The sequence below is a fragment of the Magallana gigas genome, chromosome 2, assembly GCF_963853765.1.
Source record: "Magallana gigas chromosome 2, xbMagGiga1.1, whole genome shotgun sequence".
In the NCBI taxonomy this organism is placed as follows: Eukaryota; Metazoa; Mollusca; class Bivalvia; order Ostreida; family Ostreidae; genus Magallana; species Magallana gigas.
Window position 1 is genome coordinate 60,160,151 of NC_088854.1, and position 19,474 is coordinate 60,179,624.

General features: G+C 31.8%; 1 protein-coding gene and 1 long non-coding RNA gene across 2 annotated transcripts; both read right to left on the reverse strand.

The window, feature by feature from the left end:
• Positions 1–2,242: 2,242 nt before the first annotated feature.
• On the reverse strand, positions 2,243–3,437 carry LOC117681251 (uncharacterized). Its single transcript, XR_010711447.1, has 3 exons — positions 3,306–3,437; positions 2,960–3,082; positions 2,243–2,365 (listed from the first exon to the last, which is right to left on the reverse strand). It is a non-coding gene; the product is annotated as an uncharacterized lncRNA (long non-coding RNA).
• A 4,227-nt stretch (positions 3,438–7,664) lies between these two features.
• On the reverse strand, positions 7,665–9,598 carry LOC117681741 (uncharacterized). The gene is made up of 2 exons (XM_034447513.2): positions 9,477–9,598; positions 7,665–8,794 (listed from the first exon to the last, which is right to left on the reverse strand). Exon 2 carries the CDS (start codon positions 8,768–8,770, stop codon positions 7,877–7,879), a length of 894 nt encoding a protein of 297 aa, XP_034303404.1. The 5' UTR covers positions 8,771–8,794; positions 9,477–9,598; the 3' UTR covers positions 7,665–7,876.
• Between the last annotated feature and the right edge of the window lie 9,876 nt (positions 9,599–19,474).

Here is a 19,474-nt window from a genome sequence, read left to right on the forward strand (position 1 = left end):
GGTGATTTTGTATAGTAAATCGAGGACGGGCATTCGTTTCAAAGCCTTTGTTTACTGTCAGCCTAACCGAGTACAAACTTGTGGAAAAGACATAAAATATTTAGAAAACTCATGTGAAAATAAGAAGTTAGTACTAAATAAGAGTGGAACCTAAAAAAATGAAAAATATGAAAATATCAAGGTTTTTCCTATAGCTATTATCTGCGTGACCCATGTTTGAACCCACGCATGGAATAAATTATTTCAAACAATCACGTGGGTTCTATCCAGATAGACGTTTGTCAAATGTCACCCCTGCGAATGTTATTGTCATTTAAATTTTAGACCACGTGGTTTTATTTGACCCTTTCAGTTTAGCAGTAAAAATCGTGCCTCGTGTTTATAGTCTAGTTCATAGAATCTATAGGTACTATAGTAGTCAAATATTAAATCTAGAGGTTTATTGATTTTAAACTTTATCTTCATTAATTGGTAAATAGAATGTGTTCTAGAAATAAATGTGACAATACAAAAAATAGTTTTTGTCAGCTGTTGCAACAATTAACATGCTAAGTAGAGATCCCCCCTGAGGATTAATTTTCGATCCGCGCCTGACCTAGTAATAGCATCAATAGTGAAACAGACTATACAATTTTCTGCAAAATGTTCCTTGAAAATGACTCGATATACTAAGTTTTTATGCAAAACAGACATCCATTATTTTTTTTAAAACATGGTATTGCACACCACAAGCATCAAACATGGATATCATTTTATTAAGCCACGCAATGTTTATATTTTCAACCACTCAACACGTAGTTGAACACGAACGATAACTCTGTTCTGAATATTATCGTTTAATATAAAAAAAACCGCTAAATGGTGAAATAAGACAAACTTATTAAAAGAATTTCATGTTTTAACATAAACCAAAGTAGGATACGATATGAAAAACAACCAGTACTTACGTATTTTGAGAATATTATCCGAACACTTATACTTCCGCTCGAAATTTCACAGGAACTGAACAAATCTCGGTGAAGTCTCGTGAACTTTCATTCGAGCACCTCTGGATTGATTACATACTTAGCAACGATAAAGAAAACATTCCGAACACATTCGCAGGGGTGAATGTGCTCGCTGTAAAACATTGACACGTTTTAAATCACTATCCATCAACTTTGTATGGTCAGGAATTTTTGTTTGATCACTATGATAATATGCAACTTAAAAGCTTTATTCGCTTTTTTCAGATGAAAAATACATAAGCAAACGCTCCAATCGATTCACCAACAGAACAAAGTTGATTTAAATGTCTCCTCCCTCTGAGTTAAATAGACACAATTAAAGTAGGTTCGGTTCGATTTTTCCGGATTTAGATTATTTATAGGCATTTAAAAATCCTCAATTTTTTAAACTGTATGCTACTTTTGGTAAATTTAAGCATGCATATAAATCAGAAGTATCCATCATTGCTTAACTACTACAAGAAAAAAGCAATTTGTTGATATTTTCTACATAAAAACAGCACTGAAAAAGGGCCAATTCTCTATAGCTTAAGTGCACTTGTTCTTTCTAAATAGTACTTCATTACAATTTAGTCGCTTAAGTGATGTCATGTATGTGTCTATAAATAGAATATATGGTATATAATATCAGACCCTCTATATATGTATGCAGACAACGAAATGTTAAGGTTGTTTATGGTTAGTAAACATTGCAAAAAATCCCAATTTCTGTCCAATAAACAAATTATATTTTCATTGCTATTAACAAAGCTATTTCCCCGCAGAGCCGATCAATTTTCTGCAATTTCATTTATGTCTTCCACTTATACTTACATTAAATATGTCACGATATGAGTTGATTTTTTTAATGCAAATTTCATAAAGAAAAAGCAATAACAAAAATAAAACTGATAAAAAATGTTTCCTTTTGAAAAACTGTAATTATCATATATAAGACACTTATTGGGAAGCTATCTTTTTATATTTAGAACTTTCATCGCCATCTCAGTTATCTTGATATAGTTGTCTTCTTCTGTCTTTTTTCTGTATTCTTAATTTTTTCCCTTCGTCATACAAATTGCTATTACATACACCACAACCTTACAAAACTACAGCATTAGATTTCTAAAGGGCAATATCTATTAACTGTTACTTATAAACTTGTTTGCTATGTTAACTCTGAAATGCAAAAGTCCATTAAAGTTAAATTGAATGTTTGAATTTGTAATTATCAAATAAAATCTTGACCTTGAGATGCGTGAAGTTACCTAGGCATTTCTTGATGGATGAATAATTGTTTGAAAAGTAGTGGAGAAATTTGACTTCTTTTCCACATCCTATGACGGCGATGTTGTCATCTAAATGCAAGGACTCGTATTCTATAAGCATTGAGAAAAGACACATTACGTTATTTCTTACTAGTATGAGTCAGGAAAAACGAAGTTACATCGTATATAGCAATCTTTATGAATTAATTGTTTTGCCATGTAAATTCTACCCTAGCAAAACTAACAACGACATAAACATATATTGTGCAAGCACACGGTAACCTATGTAAATTATCATAAACATTGACTGTAAATTGTTCTCTGTAAGGTTTACTTCAAAACTAATTTCTCTCTGTGCAAAGAGTAGTGTGCAAACTCGTCAAAAGTATCCGTCAGATTTCATCATTGAATTTAAAGATTGTTTTTATTTATTTTTTTATTTTTATTTTTTTTTAGTTATGAAGCTTTGAAAATAACAACTTTAAAACTTAAAAAGTTCATAAGTTCTCTTGGGAATTCTTTTAAATACTTTTCATGTTAACAGTTAAATAAGAGATATAAATTTAAATCATATTCAAAAATTAATAAACCAACACAAAATGAACAGGAAATATCTTGTTGTTTTTTTTTGTAATCTAAATTTAAAACAAAAATACAATGACGAAAGTTTGTCAAAAGGATAGCATACTGTAAAGGATAGCATACCGTTTAAAATATCTAAAAAGGCTGTCTTCAATTGTCGGACTCCCTCCCCCGCCATGCTTTCCGATGTATCAAGTATGAAAACGGAACAGATTCCTGTTCCATGCTGATGCTTTCTTTGAATGTCTACAAAGCATTTGTTCACAAAAAAGGTTGAGATTTTTCATTTAAAATACTGAATGAAAACTAAATTAAAGTGCTAACAATGTATCTGCTCTTCAGTCAGAACACGAGAGAATATTCAGTGAAATCAATTGCACTAAATGGCATTATAATTTCTTTAAGAACAATTCAAACAATCCATTTTAAGCTTTATGATAAATAGCATTAAACATAGTTTAAAACGCACTTTCCTTAGCTTCTTCGTAAGCTCTCTGTATCCAATGGGCCTCTGCAGATTGAATTTCCATACTTTTATCTACTTTTAACTGTTCATTCTATTACCTTTAGAAGAAATTTAAAGTTTCCCGAGCTACTTGTATCATGGACATAAATGAAACAAAAATATTTTAATTTCCTTATGTTATATTTGGATTTGTGTCCCATTTCCTGCTCAGTTTATACTGAGAATAGTCAATGCTTAAAAATTTATTATTTGAATAATGTTTGCGCTAAAAAACGTTTTCGGTTTTATGAAAAAAAGAAACCGTAGGAGTAAAGTCGAAATGGACTCAATATCGAGAATACGTTTTTTTCATTTAGATGTCCTTTAATGTAACAAGAGGCCTACTGGTCTTGACGGTCATTTGAGTACCAGAGTCCATAGATTGACCAGGCAAGAAGTCTAATGTTTCAATTTTCAGCTTCATTTTCAGCTTTATCACTACTGTAGATTCCTAATTAATCGCGAGGAATTAATATCTACGTAAAATCGCGAGAATCACTCTTCGTGGATATGAGAAATAAGGAGAAAAGATCGATGTTCGCGATTTTATAATACTCGCGATTGATGCAAAACAGCGGGATCGTGGAATTAAGTACTCGCGTAATATAAGGAACTTACAGTATCCAAGACTCCCCTGACTGTTGTTTTCGTTTTGATTCGTCAATGTTTTGTTAGCAAACAACGATTCATAAACGGGAAAGCAAGAGTCGGAAAAATCTTAGATTATCTATACCATAATTCCAGGGGCAAAAATGTTTACCAAATCTTTTGTAAAAAGAGAAATTCAGGCCTTTACTGGTCAATATTTCATAATCACACTTTTTTCATAATACAAACAACATTCATACAGTTTTTTTCTACTCACATACAATGCACAGAAAATCAAACCACATGTAGATATCATAAAATAGAACACAAATTTATTATCATGTGGTCAGTTGTCAATTCACCATCTAGTTTTCAAGATGAAGTTAAAAATGTAAAATTGTTAACGGACGGCGCACGAGCGCCTGCAATATGCTATCCGAGTGACTTTAAGAACCTACAAAGTACATGCTTACTATTTGGCATAATTTGTCACACCTTTCCCACAAATAAAAGCCTCAACCCCTTTCCCACATTTTACATTCAAATAAGGGGACATTATGGCCAGATTAACAATACAATCAGGTATCTCCTGCTACTGTGATTATTAATATCATATATAAAATCTTGTATATTGTCATTATGTAGCCATATTTACCTTACTAAAGGACATCAACCCCTGATGCATGAGCCATAAATTTCATAATTTAAGAAGAATGCTTCATGGCTTTCATTGTCAGAAATTTAGAGGGGGTGGACAAATAATAAAAAAAAGTAAAGAAGATTTTCTAACATCTGATGTATTTTGACTATTTAGCCATATTGGTACGACCTCTAAAGCCTAAACCCCTGATCCAGGGGTCATGAATTTCACACTTTATGTAGAGGGCTTCATGGATATCATAACCATGTATTTAGGTCTTTCAAATATTTATAAAATATATATAACACTAGAGCAAAGCTCGTTGCAAAGCAACGAGTGGGTCTTCCGTTAATGTCGAGAGTAAAGCTAGATGTTCCTGTAAGAACCATTAACAAGGGTAACTAAACAAAAACAAAAAAATCTAATTATTCTTGGTACGACTTAACAAAATCCGAATGATTCTGAGAACGAATTAACAAAAACCTTAACAATTTTAAGAACGACTTAACAAAAAAAGTCCGAACGTGTCAAAGTGAGACTTAACAAAAATCAAATTATTTTGGTACGATTTAATTTCACTTTGAAATTTACGCTATTTTTTAAACCTTGAACGTGGAATCAAAATTCTCGGAAAAATCGATTTTCAATCCCAAATATCTCTGCAATGCATCGTCTGATTTTAAAACGGATTTCAGATTTGTTGTATTGTCTTTTTTTGTTCCAAAAATGAAAATTTCCAAAAATTGGAACTACTATAAAATTTTAAATCCCCCAGTACACCATAGCATTGATATATCTATCATCAGTAAAATTTTCATGTTTATGGAGATTTCCTCCGAAAAAAATCACTTTTTATGAAAATGGCCGTCAAATTCAAACGGAAGTGACATCAATGCTAAAACTTAAACATCGTTGAGGCACGGTTACTTTACAAAAGCTCTGAAAATTGAAATCGAATGAAAACTTTTTAAGATATGAAGCCGAGAAGGAGTCAGGAAAAATAATAATAACTAGAGCAAAGCTCGTTGCAAAGCAACGAGTTGGTCTTCCGTTAATGTCGAGAGTAAAGCTAGATGTTCCTGTAAGAAGCAGAGTTCTTAAACCAATTACAATAGTAACTCAAACAAAAAAATATAAAAATTCGAATAATTCTTGGTACGACTTAACAAAACCCGAATTATTCTGATTAACAAAAACCTTTACGATATCACGAACCACTTAACAAAAGAAATCCGAATGTGTCAAAGCAAGATTTAACAAAAATCGAATTATTTTTGGTAAGAGTTAATATCACTTTGTACTTAACGCTATTTTTTAACCTACAACGCGAAATCTAAATTTCCGAAAAAATCGATTTTTAATCACAAATATCTCTGCAATGCATCGTCCGATTTTTAAACAGATTTCAGATTTTAGTTCACCATGGCAAATTCTATAGTACTGTAGTATATATTATTTTGTTTTAAAAAAATGAAAATTTCCAAAAATCGAACTCCTTCCGGTTTTGAGCAAAATTGATGAATAAAATTTTAAACCCCCCAGTACACCATAGAATTGATACATCTATCATCAGTAAAAATTTCAAAGCTATATCTTTAAAGTTTACGGAGATTTCTTCCGGACAAAATCACTTTTATAAAATTAAAAACGGCCGCCAAATTTGAACAGAACTGACGTAAACGCTGAAACTTTAGCATCATTCAGGCATGCTAACTTTACAAACGCTCTGACAATTTCATTGAAATCGAATGAAAACTTTTTGAGATATAAAGCCGAGAAGAAGTCAGAAAAAAAATTAAAAATAAAATCTCTACTCCTATATTAAGATAATAGACTCGAATATTTTGCCTTTAATACCGAGAAATTGGAAGAATACTGTCTTTTGTTTTATATATTTTAAATATCATTGGTAATTGAAGATAACCAATTTGTATTTATTTTTCCAAGTTAAGCTTCGCTAATTAATAATCAACGAAAATTCCTCAAAAAATCCCGGAAATCACCTGGATTTTTTGGTTTTTACAATCCAATCTTGCGCTTGCGAAATACATTCACGCTAAAGGGATCTTTATTTTATGTTTCTACAATATCACATCTGCATGAATAAGCTCAGAAATGATAATACAAATACGGGTAAATTTTCATTGGACTTTTGCTATATATTCTGTTCTCATAAATATTAATGATTTCTTATGAGAGAAAGTTTAAAATAATAAATATACATTTCAACTAAGTACTTACTTATGTCTTCGTGATGACAAAAAATATTTGATTACATGTAAAAAAAAGTTACATTATATTTGTTAAGAGAGTGAAGATAGAGTATGTTTTATAGTTGGAAACGGAAGACCCTAATAAAGAGCAAGAGGGTCTTTTGTTGGAAACGGAAGACCCTAATAAGACAAAGGAAATGTAGAATTTAATACACTTTCACAGTATGGCATTAGGCATTATCTGCCCCCTTCAAGTAGGACGTGAACCCCTGATCCGAAGGGGGAAAATAATTTCAAAAGTTTGGAAGAAGGCTGCCAGGACATCTAAACCATGCATTTAGGTATTTTAACATGTGTAGAGTAGAACAAAAAATTCCTTTCTTAATTTTTCAATTTTCATCATATTGACCCTGTAAATGGGGACTTTAGAGGAGACTAAGTCATTAATTTCACATTCTACATTCCTCTTATCCTAGAAATGTTTCACACCCAAAATAGTTATAATTGTCTTAAGTTTGTAGTTTTCAAATAGTTTTAATGTCAATTTTGAACACACGACGGTCGATAATGGACGACGACGCACGAATATCAAATGGCAAAATAATCTATAGTCTTAATTTGTTTAAAATCGAAATATATTCAGCATAATCGAATTAGTTTATTAGTAATCTTATAATTTTAGAATTTGGAATTCGTCAATTTCATATTTGTTTGGTTTTTATTGATTTTGCATTCTAGGTTTCATATAATTTTTAGGGAAAACGGTTTTATTAGAAATATATTGTCATTCTATGACAACCAAAGAAGCAACACATATGTGTTGGTGATATTTCTGTCTGTAATCGAGATATGTCATGTAAAACATTTCAGACAAAAACCAAAAAAATTGCATACATTTTATTAAACAGAAGGGATCCTCACAACAAAACAAAAACAAACAATAACTTAATGATTAACTTGCAATCTAAAACAATGAAAGTGATGAAATTATAAAAGGGAAACGTTTTTAATGTAAAAATAACAACTAACAACAGATTAATAATAAAACATTTCATAACAAATGATCTCAATTTGTATTTTCTTTGGCTTCGTATTTAACCCCCATGATTTTTTGGAGGTCTTGGTGGGATGTACATCTGGGTCTTGGTGTAGGTGGGTTCTGGACAGTAGGTAGGAACTCGGGTACTTGTGTTTAATTGGAGACCTGCGGAGCGATAGGCCAGGCTTTCTAACTTGGTGTGCCTGGTTTCCATCAGTTGCATTTCTTTGGACGCCACGAAGAAGCTGATGTCGGTGTTCTTCTCCTGGTTGTTACAGGTGTGCAGTTTAAGCTGGCGAAGTCTGCGTTCTGGTCTGTGTATGTTTTCGGTCATGCACTCCATGTAACCAAATTTCTCAAAGTCGGGTTTGACGCTGTCAATCCCATCTTGAATAATTCTGTTGTGTTCATTGATCAGTGTTTTAATCTCGTCTTTTTCTAAATTAAAGTCCCCACCAATCAAAACTTCAGTTCCGGTGAACCAGGCCAGAAATTGTGCAAACATCATGAACTGTTTTCCGTTTTCATAGATGACCTGTGAACCTCTGTCTATTGTTGTCAGTTCCCAATGCCAAGACACGCAGACGAACTTTTTTACAATTTGGGATGCAGGTGCTGGTGAACAAATGTCAACCATAGGTGATAGGACTTTGTCAAGATCACAGTTCGGTATTTTGAACTGTGAATCTGTTGGTTGCTGGTGAATCTTCAGGCGTGTGGAGTCGTACAGAAGGACTGTTTCGTTGTTAGTCGGGTCCAGTAGCTGCTGGTAGCTGGTCTGAGTGAACGTGTTTGGACTAGGGTTGTCTCCGGGTAGAAACATGATATCAGGTCTTTCGTTTTCCACAAGGTTGCGTAAATTATCTCTCCGAAAGTCATTGTACATTCTACCCTTCCGGCCCGAGGCATTCATGCTGATTATTCTTAACACATCTGTGTCGTACCCCATGATTGTTTTATTTTTCGTTGAACTCTGAAAAAAATACAGAAATTTCTAACATAGTTTTAATTCATTCCATGTTATACGAATACTTCATACATTTATCAATTGGAATTTTTTTTTACAAAATTGCTTGATCCAAAGTTATTCAAAAAACAAAAGACAAATAGGAAACGATCTTTTTAAAAATAACTTTCACATTTAAAATGTAAAGCAATTTCTTAAATCTAATTTTAAAGAAAGTCAATAACTTTTTTTATTTATTCTCTAATTATTTACATTATTTGATTGTATCAATAATCAATAAAACATTATATATATAAGAGCCACTGAGTCTGTGATGTTATTTACTTCATTAGAATGTTTTTATCCTAATGCAATATTTCATAACAAAGTAAAGAAAGTAAACAGTATGGAGATTGCATTACCAAAATATCAAATTTTTATTTGAAGAATACTTTTAGCTTACTAGATGATTTAGATTAAATCATTGCAAAATCTATGTTAAAACAATTAATTTTTTCTCGTAGAAAGTAATACGCTTATATATACATGTAATATATTTTACCTACTGGTTTATTTCATTTAGGTTAACCAAATACTATGATTATTTGAGTAATTGAAAATTAATATTTGGGGTAACAACAACTAAAGAAATTCAACTAGTATTGCAGATAAAAAAACTATGAAAAGCGATTGGCGTTAGTGCACTTACCTCTCTAATTCTTAATCCAAAAGTGTCGATATCAGGTAGGCGGGAGCTCTTTTTATAATAACGTGTGAAATTACGTGGGATACAAAAATAAAACTCCTAATAATAGAAGTGGAAAATCTCTTTTTTAAAAATATAATGAATTTCATTGGTCAAACAATGTTTGAGATGTTGGGACTTTTTATATCAATAGTATTAAGTTAGTGAATATACGGTAAAATTACGTGGGATTCCAAAATAAAACTGCTAATTATAGATATGGAAAATTTCTTAGTCAAATTAAAATGCATTTCTTCAATAGTTTAATGTTTGGGAATGTAAGACTTTTTGTACATATAATATCAAGTTTGAGAATATGTGCAATTAAAAAAATTGCATTTATAGACCGCATTTTTTAAGATAAGTTCATGCTTTTATAAACTCCCTGTTTAAACTACGTTTTCTCAATTGTATGTATCCTTTTATATTATATAAAGCCATTTATTCAATACGACGTTTTTCAAAAATTGCATTTTTCGTAGAAATTAAATCGAAACTAGATATATCTGCTTGACAGGACCATGCTTACGTTTCCTATATGTTGTTTAAATGGACAGCAAATTTATGTTTCACTTTAGTGAGTACGGCATAATTATATATATTCGTTGATTCTTCCATAGAAATAAATGAATTGGTTATATATTTGTTTTTATCTGCTTAAAAACAAAATATTTAGGTTAAAGATAACTAATAATATCAGAATAGTTAGAGTACAACGTACACAAAATCTGTCATAGGAATTTCTGTGGCAATCATGCAGTCCCAGAGACGGTTGGGGTCCTCCCCGGGGTCATAAACCTTTGATAAGCACATTTTGGATTTAAAATTCCATATTACAATTTAAAAATATGTAAAAAAGAAAAGAGAGACAGAGACTCTCAAATTTGGCAGTCAGAGAACGTCAGATAAATAGAAAAAGTTTGCTATATTCCTATTATTTATCACAGTACAGCTCTAACGAACAAAACTATATATCTTTTGTTAAGAGTGAATTAAAAATTACAGTAATTTTCAAATGTAAATGATGTTAATGATGGAAGTTTTTACTTACTTCTCTTTAAAATATGTTTGCTTTTATTGGGAATATTTATAAAATTAACCACCTTTGAAAATGTTAACACAACCTATCAAAAATTACATATATTTTGTTTTTAGATATGAACAATATCCTTCCTTCATTAGTAAAGGCAATAATATTCACTTTTATAATGCATATGCATCACAATAAAAAATGTATTTATAAATACGGAGTTGTTCCCGGGAATTCTTATTTATATTTTGACTTTTGAAAGATAGTAGAGTAAACAAAAACTAACCATAAATACATTCCGCATAAAATGTTGTGTAAATACCCTTATTTAATAATAGGTTATTGTTTGTTGCTCAATTTGGTAATACATAACTCAGGGTTTTTTTTCCAATAAGGCATCTCTATTTCTACATCAGTATATAATTATTTAATGACAAAATGGTAAGTAAAACAGGACTACCAACAGTATCGAATTAACTCATCATTTCGTAAGTTCCATGGTCGATACAACAACCTTGTCAACCAATACAATCTTCCACTGGGTCGCATGTTGACTGACGTTTTTTATACTTATTGTTAATTAAACTGTAGTTAATCACCTATTTGTAAACAATCGTTTCCGTTTTCCCGATTACGACGAAGAGCACACAGCGGGTGTGTCTGGTCGGCAGAGGATGCTCACCCCTCCAAAATAGTTGATCTTACCTCTAATTATTTATAGGTCCTTGTTTACTCTGGTTCTGTTTTGATTTTTTTTCTTTGGATTTTGGTTTTGAACACTGTTCGTTATCAGCACATGTCATTTTTAACTGAACTATTTTATTTATCAAAAATATACAAAATTGATATTTTTATGTCCAAGTCCAATCATAACTCTTTTTTTTTTTTTATAGTTTTTGTCCGCTTTAAACAAATTGCCTTTTAAATGCATGGCATAGCATACATAAACCTAAATATAAGATGCTAGAATGTCTGAAAGCAATATGATTCTTATTTTTGGATATATATGTATGCTTCAAAAAAGGTATTTTGTTAGTAACGACGTTATTCAATTTTTAAAACATTAAAATTTTCGTTGAAACTAATTCAAAACTATTCATTTAAACACACCATTTGTGTCGGCTGTGCAAGTTAAACGTTTCTACTTTGTTTTAAATGAAAAAAAAAATTTTTGTGTTCTCCTTTAGTGAAAACGACACATAGTTTATCTAATAATTCTCTAGAACAAGAGTCTTCCTGCCTCGACAGTCACCTGAGTACCATACCCCGACAGAGGGTTTTAATTCTGCATTTTAACTTCATTTTGGGGTCTATACCCTTACCTGACACTCCTCTGACTTTAATCCCAGTTTTTTATGTATAAAAGGGGAAGGGAGGGGGGATGAAAGAATATTGGATTATTTATACCCTATTTCCAGAGACCAAACATTGTAAACATTTGGTAAAAAGTGACCTGCAGGCCTTTCATGGTCGATCGTTCATAATATTCAGTTTCATTTATAATGCACACAACATACATACACTTTATTCTACAAGCTACAATGCACAATAAATTAAAGTAGTTTGATTTCGTAAAATTGAACAGATATTCAATCAGATATGGCCAAGTGACTATTTACCTTTTGGTTTTCAAGTAAAAAAGTAAATTTGTTAATGGACTAAAACCCTAGACCCTGAACCCCTGACTAAGGGACCATGCATTTCACAACCGGATGGGGTATAGACTGTCTCAGGTCTTCATGGACATCTCGAATTTATATATATTTCAAAAATTTGAGAAAAAGTAAAAAATGTAACATTGTTAAAAAACGACGCATGACGACGGACAAAGACCAACTATAATATGTCACCTGAGTGACTCAATGAATTTAAAAATCAATAATAGTTAATATACAAAGCAAAAAAAAAACGGGCATAGATTAAAACTTTTACGTCTAAGACAAGATCCAGAGGTTGTGAATAGATTTGAGATTTGAGATTTGATTTGAACATATCAAATCATAGATTTGAGGTCTTGAAATTGCCGGTGTAACGAATAAGAAGAGTATTGTCTCGTATTGTGGACCAAATCCAATAGACTCTGCAATTCAAGGACGTTATTTTCATATTGGACTGCTAAATGCTTTTCCTATAATAAATAAATTGTTGGGTCAATATTACAATTAAAATTGAATATTACTGAATTAGGAATAATAAATAATAGGACAGGACATAATATTTCACTCAAAATAGTGTATTGTGGGGGGTTTTTTCTTGGGGGGGGGGGGACAGTTTACAATATGTTGATTACCTAATTTCATGTTATTTTTCTTTTAGAAAGAATTTTGTTCTATCTACTTAACAAAGGGTAGAAATCGGCCAATTCTGAAGTGATGAACTCTTACATTTTATTCCATATACTAATTCATCTGAACAAAATAAAAACCTCTAATTTAATACCGTGTCACAAGGTTGTAATGAAACGGTCAAAATGGAGACCGTTTATCACATCAGAATAATTCAGAGAAGGATTTATTACATTTCACAATCTTTTTTTTCGAGAATAGTACATGATACTAGTACTTTGGGGGCAATGATTTGAGAAACATATTAAAACACTTCTGATACTTGATCAAAACATAACTTTTAAACCATAACAACATATATTTAGGCAAGAAGGAATATGACTATATGCATATGCCATTAAGGAAACTAAATTCATTTTTAAGTTTCAGAAATCCAAAGACTAGTATTCTAAAAGGGGTCTTTTTTTAACTTGGAAATAATTTCATGAAGATATTATGCACTTAAAAAGATGCATTGGGAATACATGTAGTAAATTTATTATGTTATTTGAATAAAAATTGGACATTGTAAACTTTATACTCTTTTATTCTTGTGTGGTTATATCCCTCCTGTTTGTCTATATTCTTAAATGCTTTGTCCATGTTTTGATACGGTAATAATGAAACTAATGGCATGTTACATTTTAGCACACCTGAGTATTTGGATGAGCCAAAGACTTGTTCTTAAAACATATAAATCACCAGCAAACTTTCAGAAAATGTTACATTTCTGTGCAATAAAAAGGAAAATGTAGTACATGACACGGTTTTGATAAAAAAAACATTCTGCGAAAGTAAAAATACAGAATACAATGGATTTGTTTACATTGTTTACAAGCTTAGGCTTTTGTTCAAAATGCATATGTCAGTTGAGCTCTGGTGGGGGAAAAGTATTCAAAGTTGTAATTTTAGTACTGTTGACATGATGTACTTCAGATATCCTATCATCAACAACTTTCTAAAAATACATCGATGGATATTGGAGACTTATGTCCTTGATGATTCATTATCTTCTCTGCAACTTACATGTTTAAAGTTGCATAGTAGGTCCCAAATAATCAAAGACATTAGTTTTGAACATATCCATCAGTTTAATACTTCATGTTGGAATTTCTTAATCATATAAAGAGCAGCATGAGAATTACAGTTATGCCAAGCACCAAAAAGCATCGGATTCATACAAGTTAAATTATATAATATTATATAATACAAATTCAAAGTTCATAACAATACTTTATCTGTTATTTCATGAATTTATTCATTTGAAGGATATAAATGAAATCTATTTATAAACCTGGAATTTCTGGGATTTTATTTTTATAACCTGGATTTGGTTTTCATTTTATTGTTTTTCAGGAAACAGGTTTTTCCTCTTATCTTAATAAATCTAGCACATTCCGAGCTAGCTTTTACTCAGACTTCATAGATTTAGAACAATTTGCAACCCCCTCCAAAAATAAACCATTTACCTAGATTATTTTAAGCAGGTGCTATTTTTAAAGAATGAAATGTTATTACATAAAACTACGGCCATACAATCAACAAGTTGGTTAGAAAATCAAATGAAATGAAACAGATAAAACTCTTTTATAAAGTACAAACGCAATTAAAGCACTTTTCAGTAGCATCTAATTTTTTTGTAATTTTTGCACATAAAAAATATTTCATACATTGTCCTCGAGCGCATCACTTGCAATGTGCTTACTATATGCACTGTTATAAGTCGTGGTCAGAAACTTAAATGAATGCTGTTAATGTAAATTATTTCGTAATGCTTATGTTATGTATCCAAAAAATAAAAATGTAACGGGATACCTAGCTTCATTTATTTTTAATAAACGGCACAATATTATATGATTTAGATGCCACGCTTATGTATGGCATTGAATTTTCACAAAATTGTAAATTTTGTTCAATGATAAGTCAGCAACATACATGTACGTATTGGGATCTAACTCCATTTATTCTGCTAAAATATACATATTTTTTTCCAAAGTATAACCTATACCGTGAAACTCAAAGTAAAGATAAATAATGTCCATAAAATGGCTTACTATGTAATCCGGACGGAGTGAAAAAAAACCCCCATAAAATCTGCTAATTCCTTTGTATAGACATATCTACGATAGTACTGCATGGAATTATCAATTGTGCAATTATAAAATGTCTATATAATCACCATGATTCAAAAATACAAACAAACATGAACATGTACACATTATTTATATAATGTATTATCACTAACAATATTATCACAGGTAATATATTGTATAAAAGTGTTGACAAAAAAAAACAAAAACAAAACAAACACACAACAAATAGTCAATGAGTAGTGTAAATAATTGAAAAAATTCCTGAAAAAATCCTAAATATACGTCACTAAATTAAAGCAATGGTGATGGGGTGAAGTTATCTACTACCGGATATGTACCACAGCTTCCCCGTCACTGTAACTGAATCACCTGACCTACTTTCAAAGAGACAGGTACACAGACTACGTGGAGTCCTCGACTTCCTCCGCCATCTGTCTAGATGATGTTCCGAGTAGGTTGAATTATTGGGACATATCAATTCAAGAATAAAATGCATTAAAAGACATCGAGAATTGATACTATTATGTAATTAAAAGAATATGTAAAATTAGATCATTTTTGTTATCAACATACTTTTGGATACAGAATATAAACAACAAAACCATTTTTTTTTTCAAATCTTGCCATGAATTTTTATGTAAGTAAACAAGGATTTGAGTTTTTCTACTTTTCTGTTAGTGATATATCTAAATGCTATAATTTTTCTAATGTAAACAATTTTTTCTTTTTTTTAATTAATTTTAATTTTCTGGCATAGTAAGCAATAAAATTAAAATTTTCAAAAGTCCGATGTTTTCTTATCTTTCATGAAACTTGGTTAATATTGATATCATATTTTACCGCGTTAACAATATTGTTGCAGCAATTTTAAGCATAATATCTAATAATTCAAAATTTACGCCGAAGTTCAATTTAGATTTTTTTTTCTACATCGAACGATTGAAACAATTAAGCCATTATGTGTCTACCAGTTCCCAGGCTATCTCAATCGTGTAGAAACATCTATAAATAATATGTGTTCTCTGTACAGAAGAGTCTACAGTATAAGGGAGTTGTTGTCCCCCTCTACACAGAAGAGTCTCAAAGCCGTGACAACTGCCCGTGGGAGGGGAGTTGTCTGCCACTCTAAGTGTACAGACACTCACAGCATGGTGTTGGCCTCCTGAAGTTCGTGGATTTTATTCTCTGTCTTCTCCATCCACTCTTTGTACTTTTCTCCCCATTGCTTGTTCAGCTGTTAAAGTTTTCATAACATGCATGTAATTCCATACTTTACAGTAATACTACATAAACTTATTCGACAAGGAAATAATATTTATTGTTGAGGCCTCTTTATTTAACAAGGAAATAATATTCATTGCTGTCAAACCCCACCTCTTCTATTTGAAAATGAAATATGTTATATTTATTGCTAAAACCTCTTCTTACAATTCTTTTAGAAGAAAGACTGCAGTATTTTGACGTTAAGTTTGTACATTTCCTCCAAAGCAGTACAAGAAGTTTGCATAAAGTGGTAATAAAGCAGAAATCCATTATTCTCTTTATGTTCTCCCTTCTCAAACGTTTCATTTCCAAATTAATCTTGAAAAACTAATTCCTTGTGTTAAAAACATTATTTATTTTTTTACAATATAAATTAACGTTTGCAAATGATTAATTATTCCAGGTAAATAAAAAAAATTGTCAGATATTTTCTTAATTTATGTGACATAATGTATCCATAGTATGTTAATTCTGTCACGCATCATGCCTCTTCCTCGTTCGATGACAACTATAAATAAAACCAAACTACACCTCATAACTGGAGTGTTGTTGCCATAGAAAGCACTAGTGCAACCCTAATTCAAAGAATGAACCTTATGAACTCTAAAGGCAAACTCAAAACCTTTGTAAACTAATTCAATGAACACACGGGCCAACACCCAACTATTGCCTATGGCGTCACCTGCACTTCATATTTTTAAGATTAAACTCAAGAGACTAATATTTTTATATTACCTACATCTCTGCTGGTCAACAATTTTTACGTTAAGAATATTTCATAGGGATAAAGTTCAGTCTTCAACATCAAAGACATTAAATTTAATAGTGCAAATTGAAAATGATTTTTTTCTGTCATATCTCTTCCCTTAAACCATTGGTGTACTCTTATATCTACTAGTATATTTTGAGGCATTGAACTGGAGCATCGATTTTAAACAAATGATTACGATGGTTTCATATTGTTTGTCCGACATTTTAATGTAGACTTTCTAAAGACTATCTAGAAAAAAAAACCAAATGTTGATGGTTCAAAGAATGTTTTGAACATTTGTATATGTCAACAACAAATACAATTACAACTCTTTTTAATCGTACATGTATATGGAAACACAGAAAAGTGTAACACTATGTAATTAGTATTTACAAATTAAAACTTATGCTTCATTATAGTGTGTTGGTATATGCTCTGCTTTTCTCTATGTATTCATTCGTTTTTTCGTTTTTAGCTCACCTTAGCCAAAGGCTCAAGAGTGATTTTCTGATCACAATTTGTCGATTGTCTGTCGTTGTCGTCGTTGTCGGCGTTGTCGTCGTTGTCGTCGTCGTCGTTGTAAACGTTTCACATTTTCATCTTCTTCTCAAGACCCACTGGGCAGATTTTAACCAAATTTGACACAAAGCACAACTAAGTGAGGGGATTCAAGTTTGTTCAAATTAAGGGCCACGCCCACTTTAAAGGGGAGATAATTGAGAAATATTGAAAATTTGTTGGTATTTTTAAAAAATCTTCTTCTCAAAAACTATTCGGCCTGAAAAGCTTAAACTTGTATGGAGGCATCTTCAGGTAGTGTAGATTCAAGTTTGTTTAAATCATGGTCCCCGGGGGTAGGGTGGGGCCATAATCAGGGGATCATGTTTTACATAGGAATATATAGAGAAAATTTTTAAAAATCTTCTTCTCAAAATTTATTAGGCCAGAAAAGCTCATTTGATTTGAAGCATCCTCAGGTAGTGTAGATTCAAGTTTGTTCAAATCATAGTCCCTGGCGGTAGGGTGGGGCGACAATAGGGAGAACAAGTTTTGCATAGGAATATATAGATCAAATCTGTAAAAATCTTCTTCACAAAAACTATTAGGCCAGGAAAACTCAAATTAGATTGGAAGCATCCTCAGATAGTGTAGATTCAAGTTTGTTCAAATCATGGTTCCCGGGAGTAGGGTGGGGCCATAATTAGGGGATCAAGTTTTACATAGGAATATATAGAAAAAATCTTTTAAAATCTTCTTCTCAAAAACTATTAGGCCAGGAAAGCTCAAATTTGAGTGGAAGCATCCTCAGATAGTGTAGATTCAAGTTTGTTCAAATCATGGTTCCCGGGGATAGGGTGGGACTACAATTGGGGGATCAAGTTTTACATAGAAATATATAGAAAAAATCTTTAAAAATCTTCTTCTCACAAACTATTAGGCCAGGAAAGCTCAAATTTGATTGGAAGCATCCTCAGATAGTGTAGATTCAAGTTTGTTCAAATCATGGTCCCCGGGAATTGAATGGGGCCACAATTGGGGGATAAATTTTTATACAGGAATATATAGAGAAAATCTTTTTTAAAAATTCTTTTAAAAACTATTTGGCCAAGAAAGCTCAAATTGGCATGTAACTATCCTCAGATAATGTAGATTCAAGTTTTTTCAAATCATGGTCCGTGTGGGTAGGGCGGGGCCACAATGGGGGATAAATTTTTATATAGAGAGAAAATCTTTAAAAATCTTCTTCTCAAAACTATTAGGCCAGGAAAGCCCAAATTTGAGTAGAAGCATCCCTAGATCGTATAGATTCATGTTTGTTTAAATAATAGTCTAGGGGTAGGGTGAGGCCACAATGGGGGATGAATTTTTACGTAGGAATATATAGAGAAAATCTTTTAAAATCTTCTTTTTAAAGACTTTTTGGCCAGAAAAGCTTAAACCTGTGTAGAGGCATCCTCGGGTAGTGTAAATTCAAGTTTGCAAAATCATAGTCCCTAGTGGTAGGGCGGGGCCGTGGTGGCGGTTTGAATGTTTACATAGGATTATATAGAGAAAATCTTTAAAAATATTCTGGGAAAGTTTTCGGTCCTAAACTCAGTACTTAGTGTGAAAGCACAGGTTATGCAGTTTGAGTTTGATGAAACCATGACTCCCTAGAGAAAAGTGGGGCCACGAAATGGGGGGGGGGGTATATTTGAATAGAGAAAAATCTTTACAAAAAAAATTGATCGCCCTATTGTAGCCCCACCCTACCTATAGGGACCATGATTTGAACAAACTTGAATCTACACTACCTGAGGATGCTTCAATCTAATTTCAGCTTTCCTGCCCTAATAGTTTTTGAGAAGAAGATTTTAAAAGATTTTCTCTATATATTCCTATCTAAAAACTTGATCCCCCCATTGTGGCCCCACCCTACCCACAGGGACACTGATTTGAACAAATTTGAATTTACACTACCTGAGGATGCTTCCATTTTAATTTGAGCTTTCCTGGCCTAA

Bases quoted from the DNA above. Each gene is read 5' to 3' on its own strand.
- LOC117681741 (XM_034447513.2), bottom strand. From the start codon at position 8,770: ATGGGGTACGACACAGATGTGTTAAGAATAATCAGCATGAATGCCTCG.